At 38.5% G+C, this 27,918-nt stretch overlaps 1 protein-coding gene across 5 annotated transcripts in view; it reads right to left on the bottom strand.

Annotated features, from left to right (window-relative positions):
* The window catches only part of EVC2 (EvC ciliary complex subunit 2), an 86,243-nt gene that overhangs the window by 49,575 nt on the left and 8,750 nt on the right, over positions 1-27,918 (bottom strand). For 3 of the 5 annotated variants that reach the window (XM_054065115.1, XM_054065117.1, XM_054065119.1), the window contains exons 3-10: positions 25,159-25,319; positions 24,572-24,637; positions 19,862-20,048; positions 17,992-18,101; positions 16,762-16,824; positions 12,959-13,093; positions 11,297-11,448; positions 486-810 (exon numbers count right to left, since the gene is read on the bottom strand). In XM_054065115.1, coding sequence (XP_053921090.1) covers positions 486-810; positions 11,297-11,448; positions 12,959-13,093; positions 16,762-16,824; positions 17,992-18,101; positions 19,862-20,048; positions 24,572-24,637; positions 25,159-25,319 — 1,199 coding nt within the window. Of the gene's footprint in view, positions 1-485; positions 811-11,296; positions 11,449-12,958; positions 13,094-16,761; positions 16,825-17,991; positions 18,102-19,861; positions 20,049-24,571; positions 24,657-25,158; positions 25,320-27,918 lie in introns of those variants that run through there. The other 2 variants (XM_054065118.1, XM_054065120.1) reach the window with 2 other exon arrangements.

The following is a 27,918-nucleotide window of genomic DNA, read 5'->3' as shown; positions in this document are numbered from 1 at the left end:
TTGAATGTTTCCAGGGATGGGCCATCCACCACCTATCTGGGCAACCTGTGCCAGTGTTTCCCCACCCTCATTATGAAAAACTTATTCCTTATATCTCATATAAATCCACCCTCTTTTACTTGAAACCTGTAATTGTTTGTCCTACAACTACAAGCCCCACTAAAAAGTCTGTCCCCACCTTTCTTATAGTGCTTATTAAGCACTATATAAGGCTGCAATAAGGTCTCCCTGGAGCCTTCTCTTCTCCAGGCTGAACAAACCCAACTCTCTCAACCTCTCTCACAGGAGAGGTGTTCTGGCCCTCTGATCATCTTCATGGACTGCCTCTGGACATGCCCCAGAAGATCCACATCTTTCTTGTGCTGAGGACTCCAGAGCTCTTTACTCTTCTAAGAGGATAGCTCTACCATTCTAGTCTAATAGAGAAACCACTCATAAAAAAACCACATATAATGTAAATTATCTTGATTTTATACCAGAGTTACCTTTTCATTCATTTTCTTCATTAATTCTTCAGCCTCTTCACTTGCATTCCTCGCTTTCTGGTGTTGAGCCTCCATTTTCTTCCTAGTTTCCAGATTACATTCGGCTGTTAAAGCTACCATCTTCCTTTCATATTCCTCTTGAATCTCCTTCTCCATTGCAAGAAACTGCTTTTTCAAAACTGAACTCATCCTCTTCTCCACATGAGGGAAGAGGTTGTGACTTAACACCATGTTCTTCATCATCGTAGCAATCACTTCTTTACATATCTGCATTCGATATGCCTCCAGATCAGCATCTGCCCGTGTCAGGCTGGCAACCTCCAAGCTGAAAAAAGGCAGTTGGGACTGTTTGAAATCACAGATTACAGGAAATTTCTATAAGAAAACTAGGATATCTAGATTCATTCAATATTGGGTAATCAAGGAAATGCATGAATATCACTGCATGATTTACTAAACATGACAGTAATCTTCATTAAAAAGCAAGGAGAGCCAACTTTTACTACAGCAGCTATATGGCCATTCTTGCATTTCCATTTTAGATAGAAAAAAAGGAAAAGCTTTATTTTAGAACTTTATTTTAGAAGCAAACAAAAAACTCCCACGAAAAAGAAATATTCTGTCTGGAAGCAGATGAAGTGAGTATCTAAATAGACTATAAATTCACTGACTTCATAAAACAGTTCTAAATTGACCCATCTTCACTAACACATCACTGCTTCATGTTATGCACTGATGTATTCCCTTCTCTGCAGGGAAGATGGAAGAATGTTTTGATTACATGCTGACACAAATAAATTAAAATAGCCAGTATCTTTCTCTCATGAATATTAATAAGAGTTCTAGAAAAAGAGATTAAAATCAGATAGAAATGCAAGATTTTTTACAAAACACAATAAATGTCATGTTGCAGATGAATGCATTCTCATTTGTGTTTAATTGAACTGGAGTTGCAATTATTCTCATTTCATATAGTACATAATGACTACAAATTCTATAACTTTGCACTCAATTTAGGATCGGAGAATTAGTTGAGTTTTGCCCTTGCCTGTAAATTTACATGAACACATAGAACTGTACGCTTCTCTGTGCGGATTAAGTACAGAAGAATTTCTTTGTGACCTACAAAATACATTTGTAAGAGCTTAGCGTCCATGCATTTTTCAGTTAAGCTAAATTATTGGTTTGATCTGTTCCACAGTCAAATCTTAGAATAAGTTTCAAATCTATAGCAAAAGCCTTGGCAAGATTCTCAAAACAGAACAATACTACATTCAGAATGGTATATGCAAATCTATAAATACTTCACCTTTCTGTCAAACTTTCCTTATGTAAGCAAATAAAATATAACTAAAATTAAACCAGTGATATTATCACTGCCCCTCTCTTAAATACAAGGGATGTATTTTTCCATTTAAAAATACAATAGGATGGAAATAAGTTGTTTTCTTATGACTCAAACACTTCAAGTATTTAAGCGACATTAGCTGAAGCTATGATAATCAATCAGGAAGAGGCAGAGACCTTTTCTGCTGCAGTCTCTCAAAACCCCCAAAGTGTACTACCAATGCTCATACTCATCTTGGTGATCTGCTCCAGAGTCAGCTGCAAAACTTTCTCCATTTTCCACCTCCTCATCCCATTCTGGAGCAGGAATCACTGCTGCACGGGACCAAACGCCTGTGGCTGAAAACACTGTGTGCCCTAAACATTCTTCACAGTAATGTGAAAATCATCTAAGAGCTAATATTTTCTATAACGTCCCCAAGACAACACAACAATCCAGCCTCTCTGCTGTGTACAGATGGACACATCTGGAGGACAGCACCAGCAGGTGCACAGCCTCTCTGTTTGGTGTTCAGCTACATCCATGGTCAAGCCCCCCAAGGTGCTGATCTGCTCCCTCTGCTTGGGGAGAATCTTTCTTGCTCCAGGACAGTGAGGTGGACACAGAACAGGTGAAAGCAATATCAAGGGAATGGGACTTTTGCTGACATAGCCAACCAATACTAAGCTGTTTACTTATGGGAAGTAATTTTTAAAAAATCAGTGTTGCAGTTTTGTGCAAACGAACTTAAAAACAAGGATCAAAAAAATCAGAGTTTACACTATAACATTTCCCTAATGACTGTCGGGCAGTGGTAAGAGGCTCTTCTTCACAGTTACAGCAGTTCATTATCAGCCTGGAAAATCCAAGCCAACAGATTTAAGCTTCTGTTTTAATTTCTGCTTCAGGTCCAGTAGCTCTGATTTAATTGAAGCATAACCTGTCTTTTGTAAGGAACACCTCACCTTGGTTTTTAAGCTTCTCCTAACAGAACTAAACAACAATTTAATTAATTGTTCTGCTTGCTAATTCCTTTAAGACAGAAAAATGGTCCCCTTCTCCTCAGCTTGAATTTGATTAGTTTCAACTTCCAACTCTATTTGTTTGCTGGAATAACAAGTTCTTTAGTCATTAATTTTCTACTCATCATGCATGTACTGATAGATGGTGGTCACAGCACCTACTGACCTTTTCTTACTGAGGCGTGAAAGACTGAATTCCGCATCTCTTTCTCTGGAAAGCAACACTTCATAGCTCCACTGTGTTGATACACAGCTCATAACACAACACATACTTCTTGCCACAAATACAGGATTTTTTTCAGCATGCTTTGAAACCGTTCCTCACCCACCTCCTTACTAGTTACTTTTCCAGTCTTCGTCAGCAGTGAATCCAAGAATGAAAGCCAAAACTAAACACCACCACACTTCCTGTTGTTTTTCTTCCCTCAGTCTTCCTCCAGCATTTCTTCTATTTACTAGCAACTGGTTCGAGACTAGACCTGATTTCATTTTGAGCAAGATTCCCAAGTTCCTTCTCACCCCCAAAGAGAACTAGGGTACCCAATTAACTCTGCTCCTCAAGATCATGATGTTAAACGCAGAAAGAGCAACAGGTGTCATTCACCTGAAGCTCACATGTCATCAAGCGAGTGATGAGGCTGTTAAAATCTCAGGTGTGTGTAATCTGCAACTCTCACCCTCTGTTTTCCTGAGAGCACACCTGTGAAGAAAGCAACTAGGTAGAAGAAGCATGTGAACTATGCCACTAATCCAAGGCATGGAGAAAAACTAATTATAAGCCACAGTAACCAGACTATTACCTTCTTTCAGTGGCAGCTGAAGAAAGGTTGTGCCTGTAAAAATTTGAAACCTGCCTTCCACGTGATGTGCTCTGCTTCTTGTCTGCCTTCTCCACACAGCAGCCAGTGGGAGTGAGACAAGGCACCAGAAACCTTTCTTCAAGATCTTACTGCAAACAAGATGTTGAGAGCAGCCTTAACAAGCTGCATCTATATAGCCTTGGAGTCATAGATGCCAACAGTAAGTACAAAACAGGAACCCTGTACATATAATAAACCATGTGCTTTCAGACATAGGTTCATCAGAAGAACAATGCCTACAATCAGATAGATTCAATGTGCAAAGTTTTGTAACACCTAAGGAAAAAAAAAATCCTGATCAGCAGTAGATGGCAACCCATTGATGAAAAAGATCAATGCTCCTGTTGGACAAAGAATGCAGAGAAAGGATGAGGACACTACAGAATGCGGGTGGTACAGAAGTGTGGGGGCAGGAAAGTGAACAGACACATAGAAAATTGCAAACAGCAAGTGTAAAGATTTTTCACTCACTTGAAGAGGAAGAGGATTTAAAGATCTGTCAGAGAAGATCTGGGAGGGAAGAATCCCAGACACCAATCACAGAGAAGCAGAGAGAGTGCCTGAACATCTGATGTCTTCCAGAGATCTAATAAAAGAATATAGGAAAGCATCTAGAGTCAGGAAAGAAACAAGTATAGTTAATTTAAAAAAAAAACAAACCACACACATAAGACACCACACCACAAAAAAGGAAACCTCTCATTAACTGCAAAATAATTGTGTCTTTAAGTCTTACTATTCAAATTAGAGGCCTGTAGAGGAAAATTTTGAACAGGAGAGTCAATAGCTGCTGAAATTAACAGTCTTAAAATGAACTAATGGCTTTCTGACACATTTTAATATGAATTCAGAGATAAAAAGAAAGTTAAGAAACTACTGCGACACAACTTTCTGAAGTCTAAAGGGGAGAGAAACATCAGTTAAACTCCTCTTTGATGACAGTTTCTCAACAAAACAGAAAAAAACCTGGTTTTGGAAGAATCATCTCTCATCTGCAAATGGTAGCCAATTAGTAGCATACATATTACAACCGCATTCAGAGAAGACTGGAGCCCTGTGGTGGCAGTTTCTGCAAAACCATCCCTTTGTGACACACAACGCTAATGAAAAGCATGTAATTTGGGGACATTTGTGGATGGTTTGTCTCCACCATCCCAGACGCCCTGCTGCAGCAGTGACTAGGGGCACCACAGCACAGCAACTGCACCAAGTCCTGCTGGAGAGGGGAACGCAGCCCGGGAAGGACAGACAGACACACAACTGCCCCTGGCCCAGTGGCACCTACTGCTACCACCTGAGCCACAGTGGCACGTCTTGTGCACCCAGGGGCATGGTGCCAATCGGAAAGCTGCGGAAAGATAAGGCAAGGCAAGGCAAGGCAAGAAAGAAGCATTATGGTCTGTGTTGCCTTATCACACTTCAGAGAAGTGGAGATGGATAAAGGGTCGGACAGGAAGAATCATAAGGCCAAGATGTGAAACAGTATCTGCCAGCTCTGGCTTTAGTAACAGTAAGTGAAGAAAGCTAATTCTAGTGTAATGGGCATCAAAGGTCTTCAGTTGCAGAAGTGGATTGTTTCCTAAATCATCTACTTAATGAGGGGTTGGTAATAAAACATCAATAAGCTAGGCTGTTTTGTTTTCTTTGTTGTTTTGCTTTAGTTTCTCGTTGGCTGCTTTTTGTCCTCATTTTTAATTACCGCATCAATGCAGACCCTGTGTGCAGTGCCAGAACTTCCTCCCTTTAGTCCCTCTCCGTTTTTTCCCTACTCTGCTTCCCAAACTCTCCTGCTAGGTCCAGTAACAACAGAGACTGCAAACACTTCAGGGCAGGGATTCACACAGGCTGCAGCACAACGATGTGCAAATCTTCATAGGAAACCAAAACTGCACTGCAGTAGAAGCAGAAGTAATCACACGTGGTCTGAATGGGCACCAAGAGCTACTGGCTGCTCCAGTTCTTCAGTCCTCCCGTGCTGGAGCAGGGTGCACTGCCCTTCCCCAGCCGCTGCCAGCTGCCTGGCTGGGTGCAGCCTGCCTGTGTCAGATAAGGTCGGAAGATGCTCTGTGCTACACCAGTAGTTGTAGCATCTCTGAGTAGGTTCATCTAATTGTGCTGTGACACTCACAGTCAAGCGTAAACTCAGTGTAGCTGAAACACATGCCTACTGAGGCTACAGGACATCTCATCAATATATAAAATTGCTAAGAAAGGTATGTGATGATTATCTAAGGATGCTTTGACATGGATGAGTCACAGGTTAAGTTTAGCTTTCCAGAAAAAGCCAGGAAACTGACAAAACCAGAAATAGGATTCTTATGATACATAGCCAAAACATTTTAAAACCCCACAAAACTGAAGATGATAAATTGAGCTGAGACACCAGCGGCACTCCAGAAAAAAATGACTAATGAAAACCTGCCAAAAGTCTAAGCACCTGATTTAGCAGCAGTTTCACTATCAAATTCCTTTAACTCTCCAGAACAATATAAAGGCAGTAAAAGTATATAAATTCTTAAATTAATCTGTTTAAAAAACATTTGAAAAATAGTGCATTTAAGAGACTGAGAACCTCTGCTTTGATTGCAGAAAGTATGAAAATTGACAAACCAGTGATCTCCAACAAACCAATTTAAAAAAACACAGCAAGCTACAATACAGCTGTTGCAACCGACCTCAGATAATTTTATTTCACCAAAAAACTAATATGCAAAAAGACCATAAAAAAGACCCAAGTCTTGCTTCCAGTGAAGTCATCACCCATTTTCCCATTGATTTTAAAAGCACTAACTACAGCTACTAAAAAAAGTATAAATAAATATTATGGCTTTATGCATTAAAGCCTGAGACGTTTCCAGCTTTGCTCTGATCTGCTCAGATTCTTCTGATCTACTCAGACAGGGTGAGTATTCAGATGACAGAAACAGCAGGAGATACCAATATTCTTTCAAAATTACACAGGATAAAGCATCCCTAACAGCACTACTCTCAAAAGCAGACTGTTTTCTGGATGAGATAAATTGTTCTATGTGGACAGCAGAAATGACTCATATAATTCCGAACACAACTTCTCAGTTACCAATATCAAATAAAAGTGTCATTTCTTAGATGAAAAAAGATATGTATTAATTATTTTCAAATTATTTGTTTCCTTCAGTTTCCCTTTCTTATAGACTCCTATCACATATTAAACATTTGAATTTCTCTGATGAAGAAAACGTACAGTTCACACACCTGTAAGTTTATAACAGTATTCACAACACAGAACCACAAATGCAGGGTTTGGAGTGTGTTGCATGTGTATTCACTGTATCTTATTGATAATCCATCTGATTATTATTTACTGTTGTATTCCTGCATTGTACACATTGTGTAAAAATTCAAAATTTCTATAATTGTGATTACAACTTTTAAAAGTTACGAAATACAGACATTTAGCACCTCATTTGTTTTTTTATACTAACAATGTAACTCTTTCTTACCATTTCTACCTAGGAATAGTCAGGCCTAGCTGCTGTGACGATGTGATCTTTTATTTTTGCTTGCCACTTGAATTCAGGGTTAAAAAAAATACGTTTGCTCCTCAGCAAATTAAATTGAGATGTACTGCAAGAAATTTACATTTAGAAAGAAAAAGTGAACTTCTAATATGGCAGTAAATTGTTTTTGACTTTTCTGTCAAGGTTCCCTGGAGACAGATTGATCCTCTTCTCTAGTACATTGGCCTCAATGCCTTCTACCATCAGAAAAAAATCAGCTACACTGCATACATATTACCTAGTGATTTCCCAAAATAACTGGCAGTATGTATTGCGTATCAGCAAGCAGGTTCAAGTTCATCTAGAGTTTTGCCAAACTCAAGGAAGAATAGCTGTACAAAATGAAGATAAAAAAGAAACCTTGTAGTTATGGAAAGCCATTTAAAGAAATTAAGTTGCCTTTCACGTATCTGTATCGTCTAAGTCTATGAGCATGGTCAGACTTCATCACATTTGAACACAACCCCAAATTTCTCAACCCTTTTCATTTTCTGTTCTAGACATACAGAAAAAGAGACCCACAACATTTTGGAGCATAATCTTCTGCTGCACACATCAAATATTCAAGTCATATAGTCTCTTCTTATTAGCATTCACTGCCAATGGGCCAATATTCAGGAATATACACAGTAAGGAACCTACTGAGAATAAAAGCCCAGCTATTTTGCTCTATAATTTACATCAAGGATATGATCTATTAAGACAAAACTCACAAAATGACAATCAGAGAAGCTTCCTTCTGAAATAGTAAGTTTTGTTCTCTAGCCAATTCTCCTGACATCGCAAACTGTCTACACTCCAAAGATGTCCCTTGCCATAAATATTGAACACATGCTCCAAAATGTGTTTGCTAAACAATTTGGCACTGTTACTTCATAAAAGAAATTAACTATTAACATAGCTTTACGTGGTAAAGAGGACAAAAAATTCCCTTGGCTCTTACTTTTCTGAGTAATTTTCTCATCTGCGTCTGGGCAAATGAACAAAGCACCAGAATGATTCCAAACATGTTTGCTATCACAGCACAATTTTAAAAGTATATATCAATTATGTTAGCAAGCTTATATGTATGCCATGCAGAGAAAATGACACATATGCAGGAAATGATCAAACTAGCATACAAGCAAGATGATGTTGGCTGATTGAAAATATCTGAAGCATTGTAAGTTCTCTGACAAAAGCCCTTGAGCCTTGAGCCCCAAATAATAAAAACCAGGATTATAATGCTAAAATTCATATTCGTATATAGAATCACAAAATCACAAACCATTTGGGTTGGAAAAGACCTTTAGGATCATCAAGTCCAACCGTAAACCTAACACTGACAAGTCTACCACTAAACCACGGCCCCAAGCGCCACATCTGCTCTTCTTTTAAATACCTCCATGGCTGGTGACTCAACCACTTCCCTGGGCAGTCCGTTCCAATGCTTGATTACCCTTTGAGTGCGGTAATATTTCCTAATATCCAATATAGACCTCCCTTGGCACAACTTCAGGCCATTTCCTCTAATCCCATTACTTGTTGCATGGGAGGAGATACCAACATCCACTTTGCTACAATCTCCTTTCAGGTTGTTATAGAAAGCAGTAAGGTCTTCCCTCAGCCTCCTTTTCTCCAGACCAAACAACTCCAGTTCCCTCAGACGCTCCTCATAAGACTTGCTCTCCAGACCCTTCACCAGCTTTTCTGCCTTTTTCTGGACAAAGCAGCTCAATGTCTTTCCTGTACTGAGAGGCCCCAAACTGCACACAGTATTCGAGGTGCTGAGTACAGAGGCACAATCACTTCCCTGCACCTGCTGGCCACACCGTTTCTGATACAAGCCAGGATGCTGTTGGCCTTCTTGGCCACCTGGGCACACTGCTGGCTAATAGTCAGCCAGCTGTCAACCGACACCACCAGGTCCTTTTCCACCAGGCAGCTTTCCACCCACACTTCCCCAAACCTGTAGCATTGCATGGGGTTGTTGTGACCCAAACGCAGGACCCAGCACTTGGTCTCCTTGAACCACACACAGCTGGCCTTTGCCCATTAAGCCAGCCTGTCCAGATCCCTCTGCAGTGACTTCATTCCCTCAAATAGATCAGCACTCTCACACAACTTGGGAGTCACCTGCAAACTTACTCAGAGTGCACTTGATTCCCTAATCCAGATCCTCAAAAAAGATATTAAACAGAACCGTCCTCAACACTGAGCCCCAGGGAACACTACCTGTGACCGACCATCGACTGGATTTAGTTCTATTCACCACAATCCTCTGGGGCTAGAAATCCAGTCAGTTTTTCACCCAGAGATGAATATACCCATCCAAGCCATCAGCAGCCTCAAAATACAAACCCTGAGTAAAAAAGGGAACTCGGGGCAACTTGGTGTAGGAGTTCACATTGCAGAGAACCTCACTCAGGCAGGTAAATTGCACCACCAACAAGGGAGAAGAGGAACAGTTATGTAGTATTTGAATACACGTATTCAATGACTGCCATTAAAGACAGAAAGAATAGAAGAAAATATTGGAAGTGCAGTGTGTATCACCTCCTAACAGTACATGGATCAGAAGGTCTACTTCAAAACTACAAGAAATAAGAAGAATCAGGATAATCTAAATAGGGACGAAGAAGCATTCTTTGCTAACAGGTAGAGGTTGGTTTGATCCCTTCGTAGTAATATCTATCACCCTTTCAATCCTCTTTCATAGCAGGAAGCACTGCAACTCTAGATGTCTTTGTGGTCCACCTACCATCCTCATCCTGGAAGAAGGAAAAGATAACTCAGAAGGTGAACGTTAGTGACTGTTCACTAATGGGCGTTATTCTCTCCTTCAAGGTAGAGAAAATAGAAGCTCTGAGGGAAGAAGCAGGAGACACATTTGTGCTAACTGCGTAAGGATATTAAAAAAAATTAGCCCCTGGGTACATATTCAAACTAAGAAATGAATCCTGTTTTATGGGTATAGAAATAATGCAGCTGTAAAAATAATACTATCCATAGGTTTGCAAGAATATTTACCTTTCTAATCCATAACATATCTAAAAATAGTCCAGCATTTCATTTTTTTTCAAATCAGTTAGATATTCATTATCCCTGAAATAAATTAGTACTAAAGCAAGTGGAAAAAAAAATGATTGATCCTGTTCTTACTATTCACATAATGATTTTCAGGATAAGACTTCTCAAACCCTGAGTTGCTATGTTGTTATAAAAGCAAGGACCAATGTGCAATTTACAGAGATAGGTAACCCAATTATCAAGGAAATTCCAGAAATAAAAATGCTGTTAGCTACCCTTTAAGAAAGAAAATTACTTCCATGGTCCTGTAACTTGTCCTTTTCAGCTTCTACAGATTTTATAGTTGCATAATACTGCCTGTAATCCTGACTTGCCAGGAACTAACGGTAAGATTCAACAAACAAAATCTGCTCTGTCCTCATATCAGATCTTTTTATCAGATTCAGCTGAAGAACAGATGACCTTTAACAGTGGCATGTTTCTGTCAAACAACCCTAACTGGCTTTTCAACAACATCGGGAATGTTCCTCTGCTCTACCCAGTTGTTCCTACAATTGGAGCTATGTGGTATCTTTCTGGCAGGACTACAAACAGTCACTCTTTACGCTCAAATCCAGGTGTTTCCAAAATATGCTATCACACAGCAATGCTGGCACATAGTAGGGGGCTCTCTTTTCTAGGACAAAAGCCACTCTTTTGAAAGCAGAATGTGTTCAGCAATAGTATATACTCCCTTCCAACATTTTCTCATATACAGAAGTTTCCCTTTACTTAGTGAACCACAGAGAAGCAGAACTATTATAGATGTTAATTTGGATTGGAAAACTTGCACGCCTAAAGCCTAGAAGGAACTGTGAGTTCTACAGGTAAAACAACATGAAATACTACTATTTTCAGTTCCCACAGACAGGTATTTAATACATTTAAACAACTTAAGGTAGTACCGTCATAGGCATAAACAGATACTATGAAAAAAAATTAAGGTGCAGTTAGTCAAAAGATATTCATATGTTCAGTTGATGATAAATGTAAAATAATAGTAGTGAACTCTTACTCTTCTAAAGCGTGAAGCATGTTCCCAGATTCTTCAAAGGACAGAATATCAATGATTTGGTCGTTCATAATTGTATCTTCACTAAAGAGATCACCTGAATTAAACTGAGAATGCTCCAGTTTGTGATTTTGGCTGAGTTCACACTGTACCTCCTAGCAAAAAAAAAGATAAAAAAAAATAAAAAGAAGTAAGTTTCAGATCTACACTGAGTGTCAGATCTAATTTTATTGCAGAGAACTCTGGGTGAGAAGGTTCCTACTTATCAAACTGTAACACTGGAAAGGGTATGAAAAGATTGCCCAATTCAGACACGTATCTAAAATCTACTAAATCTACTACATTTGTCTCAGGCTGAACTTTTTGTATATAACTGATCTAGAACACAAATGAAGACATGAATGGAGATGACAGACTTCAGTAGGCTTGTGAAAGCCTTCTTGGAAATGTTCCACTATAAACTTTCTAGGCCAATTTTTTAAAAATTACAATGATATACAAATTATATATGGCAAGATTACAGTATTACAGAGTGAACAACATTAAAAACTAATCCCATGAGTGATGGAAATGACTCATTTCGTACATAGTTCAGTAACATTCCCTCGAGACTGACGGCTAATAAAATTGCCATACAAAGAAACTCACTATAAACATGTGATGCTAGGACCAAAATGGCACTTTTTTCATGTTTTCATTATCACAGCTTTTCCTGTAAAAATAAAGGAGGTACACCCTTTTCATTTAAAGGGATTATTTTTTCAGACCTAAAAAAATTAAAATTATGATGGACTGATATTTAACTGCAGAAGATAAGGTTGGAAGTGATTTGTGAGCTTCTCTGTTTCAGTCCAGTGGGATAGGAGATCTACCACGATCCCAGCAGAGGAGAGGGTCAAACCTCTGAGCACACTTCTCTCAGAGGACTGCTTCAATCACTGTAATATTCTGACTGAGGTCTGTAACTCCTTTCCATTGAAGCTGTTCTCCTTTACATAAACACATCAATAATTAATAGAAGATGGGCTGGAACTTAAGCCAACTTATGAATATTTATCAGACTCTATATTTTCTGTCTCGAGCCCGAGAGTACTGTAATATTTTCTCCAAACTGGCACCGCATAGATAAAGAATACTGAAAATGTTCCAATCCCAAATCCAACTGTTCTGTTTAATCACTCAAGAAATTAAGACACACTCAAGACAGAACTAAATTCAAATTTCTGTCCTGATAATCAGAAATACAATCTGGACCCAAGTCTGGTGTGCTCATGGTAAATGGTCTACTACCTGGGCAACTGCTTATAACGCACAGACATCTTGCATACTGTTTTGAGGGAGGAAGAGGAGAGGAGGAAAGGAGGAATACGAAAAGAAATGAATAGCCAAAAGAGTAATCTGCCTTCAGTCTGAACTTAACATCCAGGTACTGACAGCAGTTCTTTAGATCAGAGTAGCATTCTTACAGTCCACTCTAAATCCGATTATGCTGAAGATTAGAAATTATAGAGACCACATGACCTATGAATCCGATACATCACTTGATGGCTTTTTATTTATCTTAAACAACTCTTTAAGACAATCTGCATTACTTAGCAAGGTATATCATCACATACGATCGATGAAAAAAGTAAGTAAAGTAACATTAAGTATGGTATGACTTACCTGGTTTTCATTATGGAAACTCCATTTTAGTATCTGGGTTCGGTAAACAATGAAATAAACAGTACATGTGAACACAAGGGAAACAAAAAAAGCAATGAAGAACCCTGAAGCATGGATGGCATGGCTGTACGAAACCTGAAATGAAAAGACAATATTATTAAAACTACAATTTAAAAATATATAGAGATTAGACTGAAAGATTGTAAGTGTAAGCAATGTAGTAAATTATTTTTAAATGGCTTCACACAACTTCAGGATTTCTCAGCTACATTTTAATATTTTCAAACAAGTGTCTGTTTTTCATAGGTTTTCAAGTTAGCATAGTTTGTTATGTTCAACTAGTCCAAATTACTGTGTAACTTCCTACAACAGAACTCCCACAGATTGAATTTTAGGTGCTATGACTTCCGGCTGTTCTGTACTTAACAATCTGTTTTCCAGTGCTGCCAGTCTCTCCTGAGTCTCACTGAAATCATTGGTATTTGGTGTTGCTCAGAGCCTCCAAAAATCAGTCTAATGTTGGCTACCTTTAATTAATGGCCATTTCTCTGATTAAAAAATTTCAGTAATCACCATAGCGAAAAAGCACCAATAGTTCAAAATAAGTATGCAACTGAAAGTTGACAAAACCACCCTGTGTATGTGCACCCTTACAGTTTCTGCGTAAGTTAAGTCAGAAAAGAATAGCAGAACTAGAACCATAAGCCACCTAACAACTTTGTAGTCCCATTCCTGTTAACTCTGAATTTAATCTTTTAATTGAATTGCATTAAAAATTAATTTTTACTTCATGCTCCATGTAGCAGAAGTTAATTCAGTGTTTGATTAGTTCTTTGAGATCTGTGGGTGAAAAACATAGCACAGCTACTTGTGTAATGTTTCACCACAAACTAATCACTCTGCTGGGGCCGGAAAGCGTAAATAATTAACATGCTGCTTGCACACTAGGTTTGGTCATTTCACAGAAGAGAAACCTGAGAGCATTCATAGAATGGGTTGATTTTGAAGGGACCTTAAAGATTACTTAATTCCAACCCCCTGCCCCTGCCACGGGCAGGGATGCATCCCACTAGACCAGGCTGTTCAAGGCTCCATCCAACCTGGTCTCAAACACTTCCAGGTATGGAACATCCACAGCTTTCCTGGGCAACCTCTGCCAGTGCCTCACCACCCTCATCTTAAAGAATTTCTTATTCATGTCTAATCTAAATCTCACCCTCTCCAATTTAAAGCCATTCCCCCTAGTCCTATCACTACATGCTCTTGTAGTCCCTCCACAGCTTTCTTGTAGCTCCCTTCAGGTACTAGAAGGTCGCTATAAGGTCTCCTCAGAGACTTCTCTTCTACAGGCTGAATAATCCCAACTCTCTCAGCCTGTCCTCGTATCGGAGGTCCTCCAGACCTCTGATCATCCCTGTAACCCTCCTCTGGACCCGTTCCAAAACCTCCATATCCTTCTTATGTTGGGGATTCCAGAACTGGACACAGGACTCCAGAAGGGGTCTCACAAGAGAGGAACAGAGGGGCAGAATCCCCTCCCTCAACCTGCTGGCCACACTTCTTCTGATGCAGCCCAGGATATGGTTGGCTGCCTGGGCTGAGAGTGGGCAAAGCCAACTAACAACTGTGTTTTACTTTCAAAAACACAACTCCTCTTAGGTCTATCTGCTATCTCCAGCTCCTCCAGTTGCACTAGACAGCCATGAGGGAGCCACAGCTCTCCTTGAGCTCGGCCACACCAAGGTTGCTGCCTGAGGTCCCACCGTTTTCCAGGAACGTGTGCAAGTAAGCCATGTGAAAGCTGATGGGACCAACTTAGTAGGACACTGCCATGGCTACATATGCTCTTTTCTGTTCCTGAAGTCAACATTTAGCATCTACTTAGCTACACACGTTGGCTTCACCACACCCATGAACACTTAAATAATGTTTAATAACTAAAATCTGAGATTGAGAGCATTTATGACAGCTGGAGCTATGGATGAAATAACAGTACATCACACCTTTTTCAGCTGATCATAATTTCCTTCAGAAACGAATTTCATTCTGGAACACCTTATGCCTGCCCACAGATCAAGGGTAAATATCATGCACATGTAACATGACATATTCCATAATTACAAAGCTTTATTTTTCAGAAATTAACAGTATTCTCTACATACCTTTGCCACACATTTTAATTACAAACCCTGTTTACTTACTAAGTTTGAATAGAGCTGAGCCAATTTTACTTAACTACAGAATAGCCCCCAAGAACTTGTTGAGGTATAGCAATCAAGTTCAAGTTTAAAAAAAAAAACCCAACACTATAAATGTTTACAAAAACCCACAACACTATAAATGTTTTAAGCATAGTAATACGATTGCAAGAATTTTCACAGTGGCTGAGACCATTGTAGGTCACAGTCTTCACCCAGGCATCACCAACTGCTGCAGCTCAACTCACGCTGAACTCTACAGAAAACAATTCATGGAAATGTTTTCCTAACCTAGTTAGCTACTGCATGGCTTATATCTTTAAGAATAAGAGTTTCCAAAAAAAACACATTTATCATAATTCCAAGCATAATTCTTAGCCACACACATGCCCAATCCATTTAAACCTTACTAGATCTTTATCCAGGAACAATAAATGCTCTAATTCACACATGGTTTTACTTTATATTATTTTTAATTCTGGGGTTCATTTTAACAGAATGGGAATTCAATCTTCAATTACAAGAAAGCCAAGTCCAGACTTATATCTATTACACTAATAGAAGCGAAGAGGGCAAGGGATCCCCAGCAAAAGAATACTGGAACAAGAGTTCCTTGTGCCCTATCTCCAAACTGACTACTGATTTTAAAGGTGGAAAGGGACAGCTCCATGAAAGGAATGAGCAGTTTAGTCCTCAGGACCTCTTCAGGCATGCGCCATCCACATGAACCTTATATTTCAAATGATACAACCATGGCAAACATGTTCTGGGCTGAAAAAAAAAAATTTTTCTTCTGCATGAACACAAATAATCACAGTATTCTTGCAAATCAAGCTACAACTCCTTAAAAAAAAGACCCTGGGCAACACAGCAGCCTTTTCTCCCACGGTAGAAAAACAAGTTTGGTAAAGAGATCAGCCTAGCAATGAAATGGCTAGCTATATTGGATGCAGCGCAGAGTTCTCTAATAAAAAATAATCTAGAAGAATAATGCTATTTACTGCAATCAACATAATTTTAAAGCTTTATTTTGCCTTTTAGAAACCATGTACATTCAGAAGCAAAGAACAGGAAGTCATACTTGAAGGAAGGATGACTAGTTAAAAAAAAAAATAATAGAAAACATAAACTACACGTCTCTTACTGCAGTTTTATTTTTCAGGCTCCTCACACAGCCATTTTTCAACCTGCATATCAGTATGACACAGGAACCTTTTGTCAATACATGGAGGATAACTCCACTCTTCTGGAAAGGCAAAACACTTTCTCATGGTGGCTTTGCACAGGAGCAGGCAAATATATTCCTCATCATGGTTCTCTATGCATGGACAATTCTTCAAATTAAAACACATGGCTAGGGATATAATGGAAGTTTGTAATTTTCCATACTAAATATTGTTGCTTTAAGACAAAAAAGACCCCCTATCTTGACTCCTGTTTTCTTCCTCTTAAAATCCCAGAAGGCAGGACTTGTGTATGATTAATAGCCAACAGCTGAGTGATGAGATGTGAGTACATAAGTACATCCTTAGCTCCTAGGATTTAGCTTACGTTGTCCATAAATTTAAGCATGAGAGTCATATAATACCAAATCATAGAATTTACCTTGGCCTTTTCTTCTTCAGTTATGGTGAATGATGCTGTCAATGACACCAGATGTGTTTTATTCTGAGAGAGAGATAAAAATATTACACGTAGGAAAAAAATGAGCAGAACCCACTGGCAAACAGCCCAGAGTCTCTAGAAAAGCTTCTCCTTAGAAGAAAAACTATAGTTTTCATTAAGCTTAAAGCTGAAACAAATCCGATAAGAAAATGCAATGTACTTAGAGGTAACACTAATAGACATAGATGCAACTGCTCTGCGGGACACACTCCCCTTCTGATCACACAGAAGCATTTTATGGCACTCACAGTACTATACTTTACTGTGCCTATAAAATCTGGTTCACCGAAAATGCACAGAACAGGAATCAAAGTCAGTGTATATGCCCAAAGTCACCGCATAGGTCTCTATTCTTACAATTCTGGTTTTTTTGAAGACTTGCCCTATACCACTCTAGTACCATTCTCAAGCACACTGAACATTTTTTCCTTCAGAACAAAGGAGATAAGGCAATTGAAATTAAAATAGAAATTAAATTAAAATCTGCAGGTTCTAATTACATGCAATTATGAAAACCACAGAAAAAATATCAAGCCATATTTAAGAACTGGAAAATTTTACTTTGTAAGAAACCACTTGCCCTGCCTCCTTAGACCTGCCTCCTACTCAAAGTTGCACTAACTCCAGTGTTAGATCAGTTGTCTCAGAGCCTGGTGCAACTAAGTTGTCAAAGATCACTAAGGATGGAGTTCGCTCAGCTTCCCTAAAAAATCTCTTTCGGAACTTCACAGGTCTCACACTAGAAAAGTGTATTCCTTATGAACATGCATGTTTTCCTTTGCTGCAACTTGTTTTTTTGGTTAAAAGACGTTATATTCTGATAAAAAGATGGCAAAACTTTCGGTTTCTCACAGACTACATGAATACACATATAAGTATGTGGTACATCATTATTTCCAGGAAACATAGATAAACTGGAGAGAAATAAAAAAAGTAGAGAGAAAAGCTACAGGACAGCACACAAACATACTTCACCTATTTAAGGAAGTCTAGGACTTCCTAAGCTGTGAAGAATAATTCATGTACTTATAGATTCATGGTAAACAATCAGAGAGCCTATAACCTCATTCCACTACATGCAGGCCTCATTGCTTAGGCAGACAAGAACCACATTGGAGACATTCTTTTATAAAAATTACGAAGAGCAAGGAAAAATCATGAAAGAAATACCTGTGATGAACTCCTGAAAGTTAGCTTCACTGGCAGTGTCAAGACCCTGCCATCCCACATCTCTTTTGCATCAAGAAGCGCAGAGTAATTGATGGCAACGTACTCTCCGCCTGTTAGAGAAAAAAAGCAACTGTGTGGATTAAACAGGTGAGGTATATCTACCTGTGCAACAGTGGCCTCTAAGTAAATGTGTCTGCATTTTCTTAAGCAGAATAGTAGCTACCCTGACTTAAACACCCAGTACAGTTGCACATCAGCTTTTACATGGAGACTGGGTGTGAAACTGAAGAGTTGAGCGCCCAGCTGAGCTCAGCTGCAGTTACAGATGTCAAAATTTGCAAAGCAAGTTCCATACAAATAAAACATCTGAGGAGCTTTTTAGGGTTCCCTTTAGACTGTGCTTCCTCACCAGTAAAAGTGCTCTCCTAGGAAGTGAACTGCAGTAAGATCAGAATGCTCACTTGAAGGGAATTCAGCAGAGGAGGCAGCCACAGCCTACCAGCACAGTCCAGAGCAGAAGGATATGGATAGATTTGCTTTTTCCCAGTAAGATTTCTCAAAGATCCCTGGGGAAGCCTTGAGACAGCACTGGAGCTTCTCCCTTCCAACGCAGCAGATGCCTCACATTCAGAGCAGACATTCCTGGACACACAAGCCTGGAAACACCCTTTGTATCTGCAGCTTCTAAGAACTCAAACAAACTTGGCCCCAGATCTTGAAACAGGATTAAATGATGCCTCAAGGTACTGAAAAGCATCATGTTTGGACTGATACTAAAACTTAAAATGAGATATTTAAATATCAGTTTTGTTTTAGAAAATTCACATCCTACATTATAACCACTCCTCCCACAGAAAACAAAGACTGAGATTTCAGATGAATTTTTATTCACAGTGCACTGGAGCACTGAAAAATTACTATTCTTTCTCAGGGATCATTTTTTCTTCAGAATCTCTGATGAGAACCAGCAATTCCTTGACATTTTTTAAAAAAAGCCTGTAACCAGTACCGCTACTCACACAGCTGTTATTAGAAATGGAATCTAGCTATCCATGTGCAATCAGACAGCAGCCTCGGGTCTACCTATTTCCCTTTCCCATTTGGAAATCTTTCACCAGTAAAACACTATCAATAACCCTAGATACTTCAACCATAAATAGATAGTTCTGAACACTGCCAAAGCTGCAAAACAACCAACATTAGTATCAAAAGCTGGCTTCTAGTTTTCTATGTGATTAGGAAAAGGGAATTAAAGAAATCAAGAAAGGTAAAATTTTATGAATGTGCAATGAACCAAATGCTACCACAAGGACAGACTGACTCCAAGGGCAGAAAAGGTTTACCTCTCTATTACTTGCTTTGAGAAGAGCTGCTGTGGTTCTGATGAATAATTTTGTTTGCAAGGCCTTTTGCAATTCCAATGTAACTCAATACTTCAGCAAGCCAATCTGCCACGCTTGGCTCAAGAAGGAAGATTTGTCAGACTGATTAAAATGGCTTGTGCAGCAGCTTTTTAAAATATCCAAAAGGAACAAATATTATAATGAAAGATTCTGTTTCATTTTGATGGCAGAGACTTTTACAGAGTAGAGGGTACTCAATTCTGTGCCTGAGATATGAGAGGTTCCAAGGTGGGAGCCAAAATATGAATTAACAGAATTATAAATTGCAGCATGAAACCTTTCCCACAGTTCTTCACCTGTATTAACTGATAATTGGAGAATTTACACCACCACAAATAGATAGATAGATATATAGATAGATAGATAGATAGATAGACAGAGAGACAGACAGATAGATAGATGTCATTATTTGAACAGTTGCTCTTCGACATGTGTTAGCAAGGGTATTCCTCTGCACATTTTCTTACCTTGCAAGAATCTTTTCCTGTAAATCTGTATGCCATCTGTGGTCCTATTACCACTGTTTTTTTGAACATGTAAACCAGTGATATTATCCAGCAGGACAAGATCTGTAATGTTTGTTGAGAGCAGTGCATTCGTGTTGTTAATCAGAACTGTAATGTATGCAGTTTGAGGATCATGTTCAACATCCACCTGAAAACAGAAATATTAATGTTAATAGTGCAAAATGGTTGTATGTGCATCTTAACTGCAAAATTTGTAGTCTTGATTACCAGTGAAAGTTCATTATATGAATAAACTTATTTTCAGAAGGCATTTGGAGTGACCTGCAAATGGTACTATACTAGTTTGATCTCAAACTCCCAAGGAGATTTTGTTCTTTGGTACGTCAAGCTGTTGCTTGGCGACAAAGGGACAGAAAGCCAGAAGCTGTAAACTCAGCTCATGCAGAGCCAGAAGCGAAAACAAGAATCTGAATATCCCCATGATACCTCATATAGCACAGACACGGATCATAACTATATCCAGAGTCTGAAAAATTATTAACTTCGAACTTCTGTACCACAAGAATGTTTCTTTTGCAAGCTGCCATCACTGCAAACTCATTCTCTCCACGCAGTTTTGGTCTCTATTTCCCTTTTTTACAACCACCACACTCTCCAAAGGGAGCTGGCTGTCTCAATTTGCCCTTTCCATGGGAGGGCTGATGGAGCCAGTATTGGACATAAAGCTCGCAGCTCTACTTCCCGCCAGTGGTGAAGTTCATAAGCTAATCTCCAATCACCAGAAACACACACTCATGTGATTTTATTTATTTATCCCATTAGGCCATTAACAGTCATTAAATAATTATACTCTCTAAATGAAATTACTTTGAGCACAGAGCTGCTTACTGACCTCTCACCTTCCAAACTGCCTGCTGGCCTATAGTATATCCATAATGGTATATCAGCCTTCTAATAATTACACCAAATTAACACTTATTTAACTGACTGAAGTATGATTCAGGCCAAACCTTTCTCTTTTTTCCTCCCCCTCTTTAGGAAATGTTTACTCTGTATATGGACATCAGAAAATATAAATAATAAAGCAATCCCCACAGAAATGAGTTCTAAAAATATGAATTGTGATAGACTTCAGAAATCACACGAGTTCATGGCAGCCACAGTTTTTGACATGTAGTTATGACTTCATTGTGCACCACTGATCTCTGCATTTCATACTAATTCAATATAGAAACAGATTACAGTTTTAGGACATCTTATGAATCAAGGAGAAGAAATCGTTCATTGAAATTATTGTTGCTTTTTTTGCATTTTTCTATTTAAGTGACAACAATTAAAATACACTTGAATAAAACTTCATGTAACTAACTCTCCTTGGTATACTAAGCTAAATTTTCCAAACTCATTACAGCAAGTTCAACTTCAATTGTATTAAATCTTATGGAGGAAAAAACCCAACTACTAATTTTAGTAGATTCTGCAAATAATTGTCAGCACATATAAAAACAGGCTTAATCATATTTGTGATGAAAGCATTACCAATTTTATATGGTTTTATATCATGAACTACACCCCAATGTTTATGAAACCTAAAATCACCAAATATTAAAAATGTGATATATTTCAGGCAGATTTTCTCTCTTCTGGTTTCTGAACTGGCGCAATGCAGTTAACATACCTTTCAGTCTTTCCTGTGCAGTCATAAAGGCTAAAAACTTGCTTTTAAAAGGACAAGCAAAGTGAAGCAGGGAAAATAGCCTCAAACCACCATAAAGAAAACCCAAAGCCACAAAGCAGAAATCCTAACCCAATCAGCAAAACAAGAAAACACATTTTCAATTATTCAAGATTCAAACTGCATGAATTGCTACTACAGTAAGTGTGGATGGGCTTGTGCAGACAAACTATTATGTACCAGCAAAAGAGGGGGCTGGGGAAACAGTGGGAAATAGAACGACACTTTTTCTTCCCTTCATTTTCGCATACCTTTCCCTTCCTCTTCTATGAGATGAAGGCAAAAAATGAGGATTTCAAGGTCTTTTCCTGTGCTTCTAATTAGGCACAAATACATTCCTTAACATTTGAGGAGAGGGGATGTAAACAGTAATTCAGATTAATTCCTACAATTAAAACAGGCAGACAAAGCAGCATGTGTATATTCACAAGCAAGTTGGGGAATAAGGCAGCGTTAGTCTTCTCCTTCCCCTCGGCAGGAGCTTTAATGCACACTCCCACACACTGTTCATTCTCTTTCTCCTACAAGTTTTGCATTTTCTCTTTGTTTTGTATCATTTAATTAAATTCTTCATTCAGTGAATAAACAAGGCAACCCTTCAGAGTTATCCCAATCATACTGCCTATCTTCTACTGCAATTTTCCTCAGGTGGTCGAAAGGCCACATTTGTTGCATTTCTGAATAATATTAAATACAGGTTTTGCATTCTTTATTTTTGACTGGCAATCATTTTTAAGCTAAATTACAAGGGGGTTGAAAGAATTGTTGGGTTTTTTTTTCCTGATAGCACTGGAGAAAGCAGCAGAGAATCAAGCAGTAGGGAAGCTCTTGGGCTTGACCTCTCCCTACAAAGAATCTCCGGAATACATGACTGCCACTGGGATTATGACCACTGGATATCTCCTTTAAATTGTTCCCCTAACTTGCCAGAAGATTTTTTTTTTTTTTTATTTTGGAGCAGATGATTATGCTGTCAACCATCTACAGGAACCAAACCAATGGCAGCCACTGATGATGTATAAGTGCTTATTCCATTTTCTCTCTGCCACTGAATTGTCGACAACAGTGTGTATCACCATCCCCTGCAAGTGATGTCACGTCAGCTACTTGGGAGAGTGAAGTAAGAGAACCGCAGCAACAGCAAGGACACGCTAGGAAAAAAGAGAGGAGGAAGAAATTGCCATGGAAGTGACAAGAACAGACCTCTTGGAATTAAGGAACAGCTAGAAACGTGAAAGGAGGAAAAAAATGAAGGATGCTTGTACCATAGATGATCTGTAACGCAAGAACGCTTAAAGAGACTGAGAAATGAGACAGATAAATGTGTTAAAAGCCAAATAGTCCAATTAAAAAAGTTATTTCAGCTCTGCTAAAGATTATCATCATCACAGAAATGTTTATGTCATGCTGTGGAATGAAGCTCTTAAAGGAGCACTTTCCTGGAAAGAAGGAATGGACTAGGCCCTGGATCCATAACCAAAATTTAACTATCCCAGTTTCAATCAGGGTGTTTCTGTGACAAGGTGTTGGAAAAAATCCAGCCCCCAAGAAGTAAGCATATGTCATTTCCATGCTCTGAGGAGCCACTCATGACAGTAGGAGGAAAATGTGCAAAATTCACTTTTTTTTTTCTCATTTAAAACAGCTAAAGACCACCATATGGCCAGTCTGCATCTTAGCAGGAAAGCATCTGTTCAGACAAATTAGGATTGAAGTAGGTGACAAGGTAAGCAAAGCAAAATAAAATGTGAGCTGCATTTGTAGGTGGAAGACAATCACATACAATTGCATAGTTTTCAGTAATTTATATCTAATAGCACTGCAAAATTACATTCCAATAATCCTAGCATCTACAACAGACTTTGATCTTGAATAGCAGGACTTCACATAAAACCTGTGTGAGGCTGTGCTATGAACAGCAGAAAAAAAACATGTAGTTGTTTCAAACTCTCTTCCTTAGAAGCTCTGATATAAAACCTGGGAATTCATATCCAAAAGAGCAGAAGATTGTGTTACTGCTTCTTCTGCCTGAAAGGTTCACTGTTCTGCCTCATTAATTATGATATGCAGCCATTTCAATAACAACATTATAGGTAATTAGTTCCATGAGATGTGATGCATATTTATTCTTCTCTATGCAAATGATCTGACACAGGTCATAATGTCACCTCTTCTGTACTGGTTACTGAAACCTCTGCCTTCATATGCACCGTTTCAGCAGCTGAATTCAGATTTGTCTTGAAGTTAGATGTACTTTCTCTCTCCAAGGGATGGGTAGGATGAAATCTCTAATTATAAAAATTCAGTCTGGCTTCATTCAGTGTTAAAAAAAAGGAAAAATAACCGTCTCGGTAAATCTACCAACCTATGCCACATAAAGCAAAAATAAAATGAAAGACTATAGTAGAGGCATCTTTACTCCTCATAAGTATTTTATACAAGTCAAATGAAACCCTTTTTCATTAAATATTGTGCTGTAGCTGAATTCTACTGAATATTCATACTATGACACACTGACACTTCTACGGCTGTGACAGGTTCTCCAAAGACATGGTGAAGCTCAGTGCCCCATCCTTCAAAATGAGCCCATACTTTACATGGTTAAGCCAGGAGAGTATCTCAGAAGGCTTATCTCATCCTCTAAAGAAGTTTGTCTCTTACCTCTACCTAGTCTTGTCATTGATTTCTAGAGTTCACTGGGCTTTGTCCATTTACGGTTTTACAAATGCACACTGAGGTATTTACTTTGACCATAATACAAAATCCCCTGAAGTCTCAGAGAAGATTTCACAGATTTCCCTCAGTTTTGAATCAACAGTGCACAACTATGCCTCTTACAGAGGGTGCAACCATCTTAACATCAAAATGGACATGCTCCCAAACTCTCAGCATGGGCACAATCCTGTTCCTCCTTTTTAAAGGACATTTCAGTACAAACTTCCTATCAAATTAACAAGAAACGTAAGAAAACGTACCACACCACATTTCTGAAGGGTTACTCCAAATCCAGAAGACACTGACACATTGGACATATCTTCGAGCTGTGGAGGAAGTGGAAGTCTATAATGTATGAAAATATAACAGTTCACAAACTGCAGCACAAGTTAAATTATGCAAAAAATGAAACAAGAAAAAAAATCAGAGGTATTAATTGCCTTCAAATTTAAGACCTTTATTATCTAAATAGTTAATCTTTTTTTCCAGTCCAAATTTGTATGAACCACTTATTCCTAGATCTAATTACTTGTATATTAATTGAAATATTTGTCTTTTGGCTATCACAATTCCCTAACAAAATACACTACACACAAAGTTCATCAGACTACATAGATGCGTTTCTCTACTGTCTATCAGAATTTATGCAGCAATCGCACAGCTTTGTGCATCACAATAATTCTCTGGAAGTTTCACAACAAGTTTGTGTTGCTGAAATAATCTCAAGTAAACACAATCAGAATTAGAAACATACTAATTGAGTAGTAAATTTCCAGCAATGTTCACTTTTGATATAGTTGTTACAATCCTTACAAATATTAAAAGTACCACACCATGTTTTACTGACCAGCTGGTGGTTAACAGAAGACTCTCGCTTGAACAAAATCTTCTTTGTCCATGAAGGTATCAAAGCAAACAGCGAATGGCTCCACTGATTGTCCGAGGCTGCAGAAGTCAAGACCTGGTGAGAGGCTTCACTTGCTTGAATGACCAGAGCTAAGGGTACCACTGAAAATCAAGGCAATACTCTGCATTAGAACTAAAGCTGCCTCCTGTGCGGCAGCTGCTGGGTGCACGTTCCAGCAAGGAGGCTCGTGGTACCCAGTCCTTTGTGTGCATACAGCGACCAGCACGCTCTGCCTCCAAGCACTTGAAATCAATACAGGCAACAGAAAAACGAGGCCAGACAGGAAACAGAGATGGGATTTGCCCCACTAAACCCAACAGGAGCTACAACAAACATATGTCCTACCTAGGGAACTCGCATATACCTCACAGAAAGCTTCTTGCCATTTAAATGTAAAGCGTCTAATGTATGAATTAAAAGGATTCAGCCCTAAATCAATCGTTAATATTTTCAACACAAATGTTTGACAAAACATAAATAATTGAAGCACTCTATGATGTGAGTAGCCTCAGTGCTAAGGATGGTCTGCTTTAAAGATACAGTCTGCCAATTAACCGTTAACCACGCCAATATACATTAGGAACAAAAATACTTCTCAGTTGAGTAGGGGTCTCAGTTATGTTGCAGCTGAATTGGAGTGCCATCTAATCAAATGCTCCTCAATTTAGTAATTAAGAATATACTCTAATATTGTTATGAAAGATTAGTCCATGATATCACACAAAATTACAAGAACAGTTTTGAAATCACATCACTTTTATCTACTGAAGTAAAAGCACTTATGACATTAATAAAAGGAGCTTATACTAAAAATCAATAATTTAATATACTAAATTGTCAAAGGGCAAAGCTCCTGAATGAAAAGCTTTCATGAAAATTTCAAAATGATAGTTAGCTGTCTATTTTTAAATATAATTTTTTCACTCTTTGCATAGAAGTTCTCATTTATTACTTATTTTCAAATCTCATATTTTAATCACTAGCAATATATATTCATATCAATAAAAACTCTCATTGAAAAGCAAAGATTTTTGGCAAGTGATATTTTTCTATGAAGTTTTAATTTTTAAAAATCCTATTATATGTTAATGAAATATGAAAAGCTGACAATACTAAAATCTAATTAATATGAGAGGCAGCATTTTTTTTAAAAGACACTTCTTTGTTGGAAGAACAATATAGAGAAATACTGTTGGATGTGAATAGAAGAGATGTACGGAGCATTCAAAACTGGACTCATTTAAAATGAGGTCCTACAAAGGGCCTTGAAGCACTGATGACCATGAGTCACTGTAAAGACTTCTGTTAACATAATGAAAGAGATGCAGTCCTGTGGCTTACAGGACCCAGATGGACATGTGCACCTTGGGGGTCTTCACTGTCTTCCCATGCTGGAATAGTATGCTTTTTATTTGTGCGAGAGTTATTTTAAAGTTGCTAAGAACAGTAATATATATAATTACAATAACAAATGTCTGCATGTCTTTCGGATTGGAATTATTTCATGGTAGTCATGCATGGTATATTTGTGTTTCAAGATTAAGCAACAGTGAAATCACTCAGGATGACACCAGTGCCTAACTGTAAGTGCAGTACAGACCTGCTAGCTATTAGTCTAAGCCCACGTGGCCACGGCACTTCCCAGTATATCCAAGTATCATACTATTTCCCACTTCCAACAGCTCTAAACCCATGTTCTGACTACTGAATAAAGCCTCTTTGCCATTTTGTACAGATATATCCAAACACTGAAAAAGATTTGGGTTATAATTGCTGTCTCATATACTAAAGCAATTGCCACCCAATTCCTATGGAGGTGAAGCACAAAGTCTCCTTTTTGTTTTCTTGCCAGGGGATGCACTTTCTTTTATAGTAAACACAGACCCCCACTGAAGACACAGAGCTTCTTTGTAGGGATTTGTAGGAGTTCAAAGTCAAAATGGTAAAATATATGGGCTTCGTTGAATAACTACTGCCCTGAAGGTGATTCTTATTAAGCAGATAATATCTTCCTGTACTTCGGATGAGGAAGGCCAGTCAACAAGAAAGGAGTAACTGCTTCATGAAGTATCTTTTGTTCTTGAGCTCTACACAGCTTAACACCTCCATGTGGCAGCATATCCTGATACTACCCTCTGGAGATTATCAAGTCCACAGCAACCGATTTAATTAACTGATCACGTTCTTTGAGTCTGAATAGACCTCGGGATTACTAATTACACAGGTGAGTCTGTTTTTAAGTTGTGCTGTGTCATCACTTAAAATCCCGAGACAACTTTCCCAGGTCCTAGCAGTCTCCAGGCATGTTATTTGGTGGCTCCATCATCAGTAATTGCAGGCTGGGGATTTTGCAGGATTTCTCAACATTATGCTAAGCAACCTCAAAAGTGATGATGATTACAAGGATACGGCAAATTCAATTCTATCTTCCCAGCACTGGGTGAAAGGTATTTCTTAAATAGATTGAATTCATGTGATGCTTGTCCATACAGCAACATGTGCCATTGCCTTCCTCCAGATTTTTTTCTCATCCTTATTATTTTTTAACAACACAGGCTGCTTTATAATATGCTGGTTTCCCTTGCCAGTAAAGCACCACTTTTCTACCTCATTATTTTCTGAAATATCAACTATCAGTTAAATAAAATAACTTTTTTCTGATCCACATATATTTAAATGTCACTAGAACATTATACAGCA

The sequence above is a fragment of the Cuculus canorus genome, chromosome 4 (genome assembly GCF_017976375.1).
Source record: "Cuculus canorus isolate bCucCan1 chromosome 4, bCucCan1.pri, whole genome shotgun sequence".
NCBI classification, from domain to species: Eukaryota; Metazoa; Chordata; class Aves; order Cuculiformes; family Cuculidae; genus Cuculus; species Cuculus canorus.
This window is presented reverse-complemented; position numbering and strand designations above follow the sequence as displayed.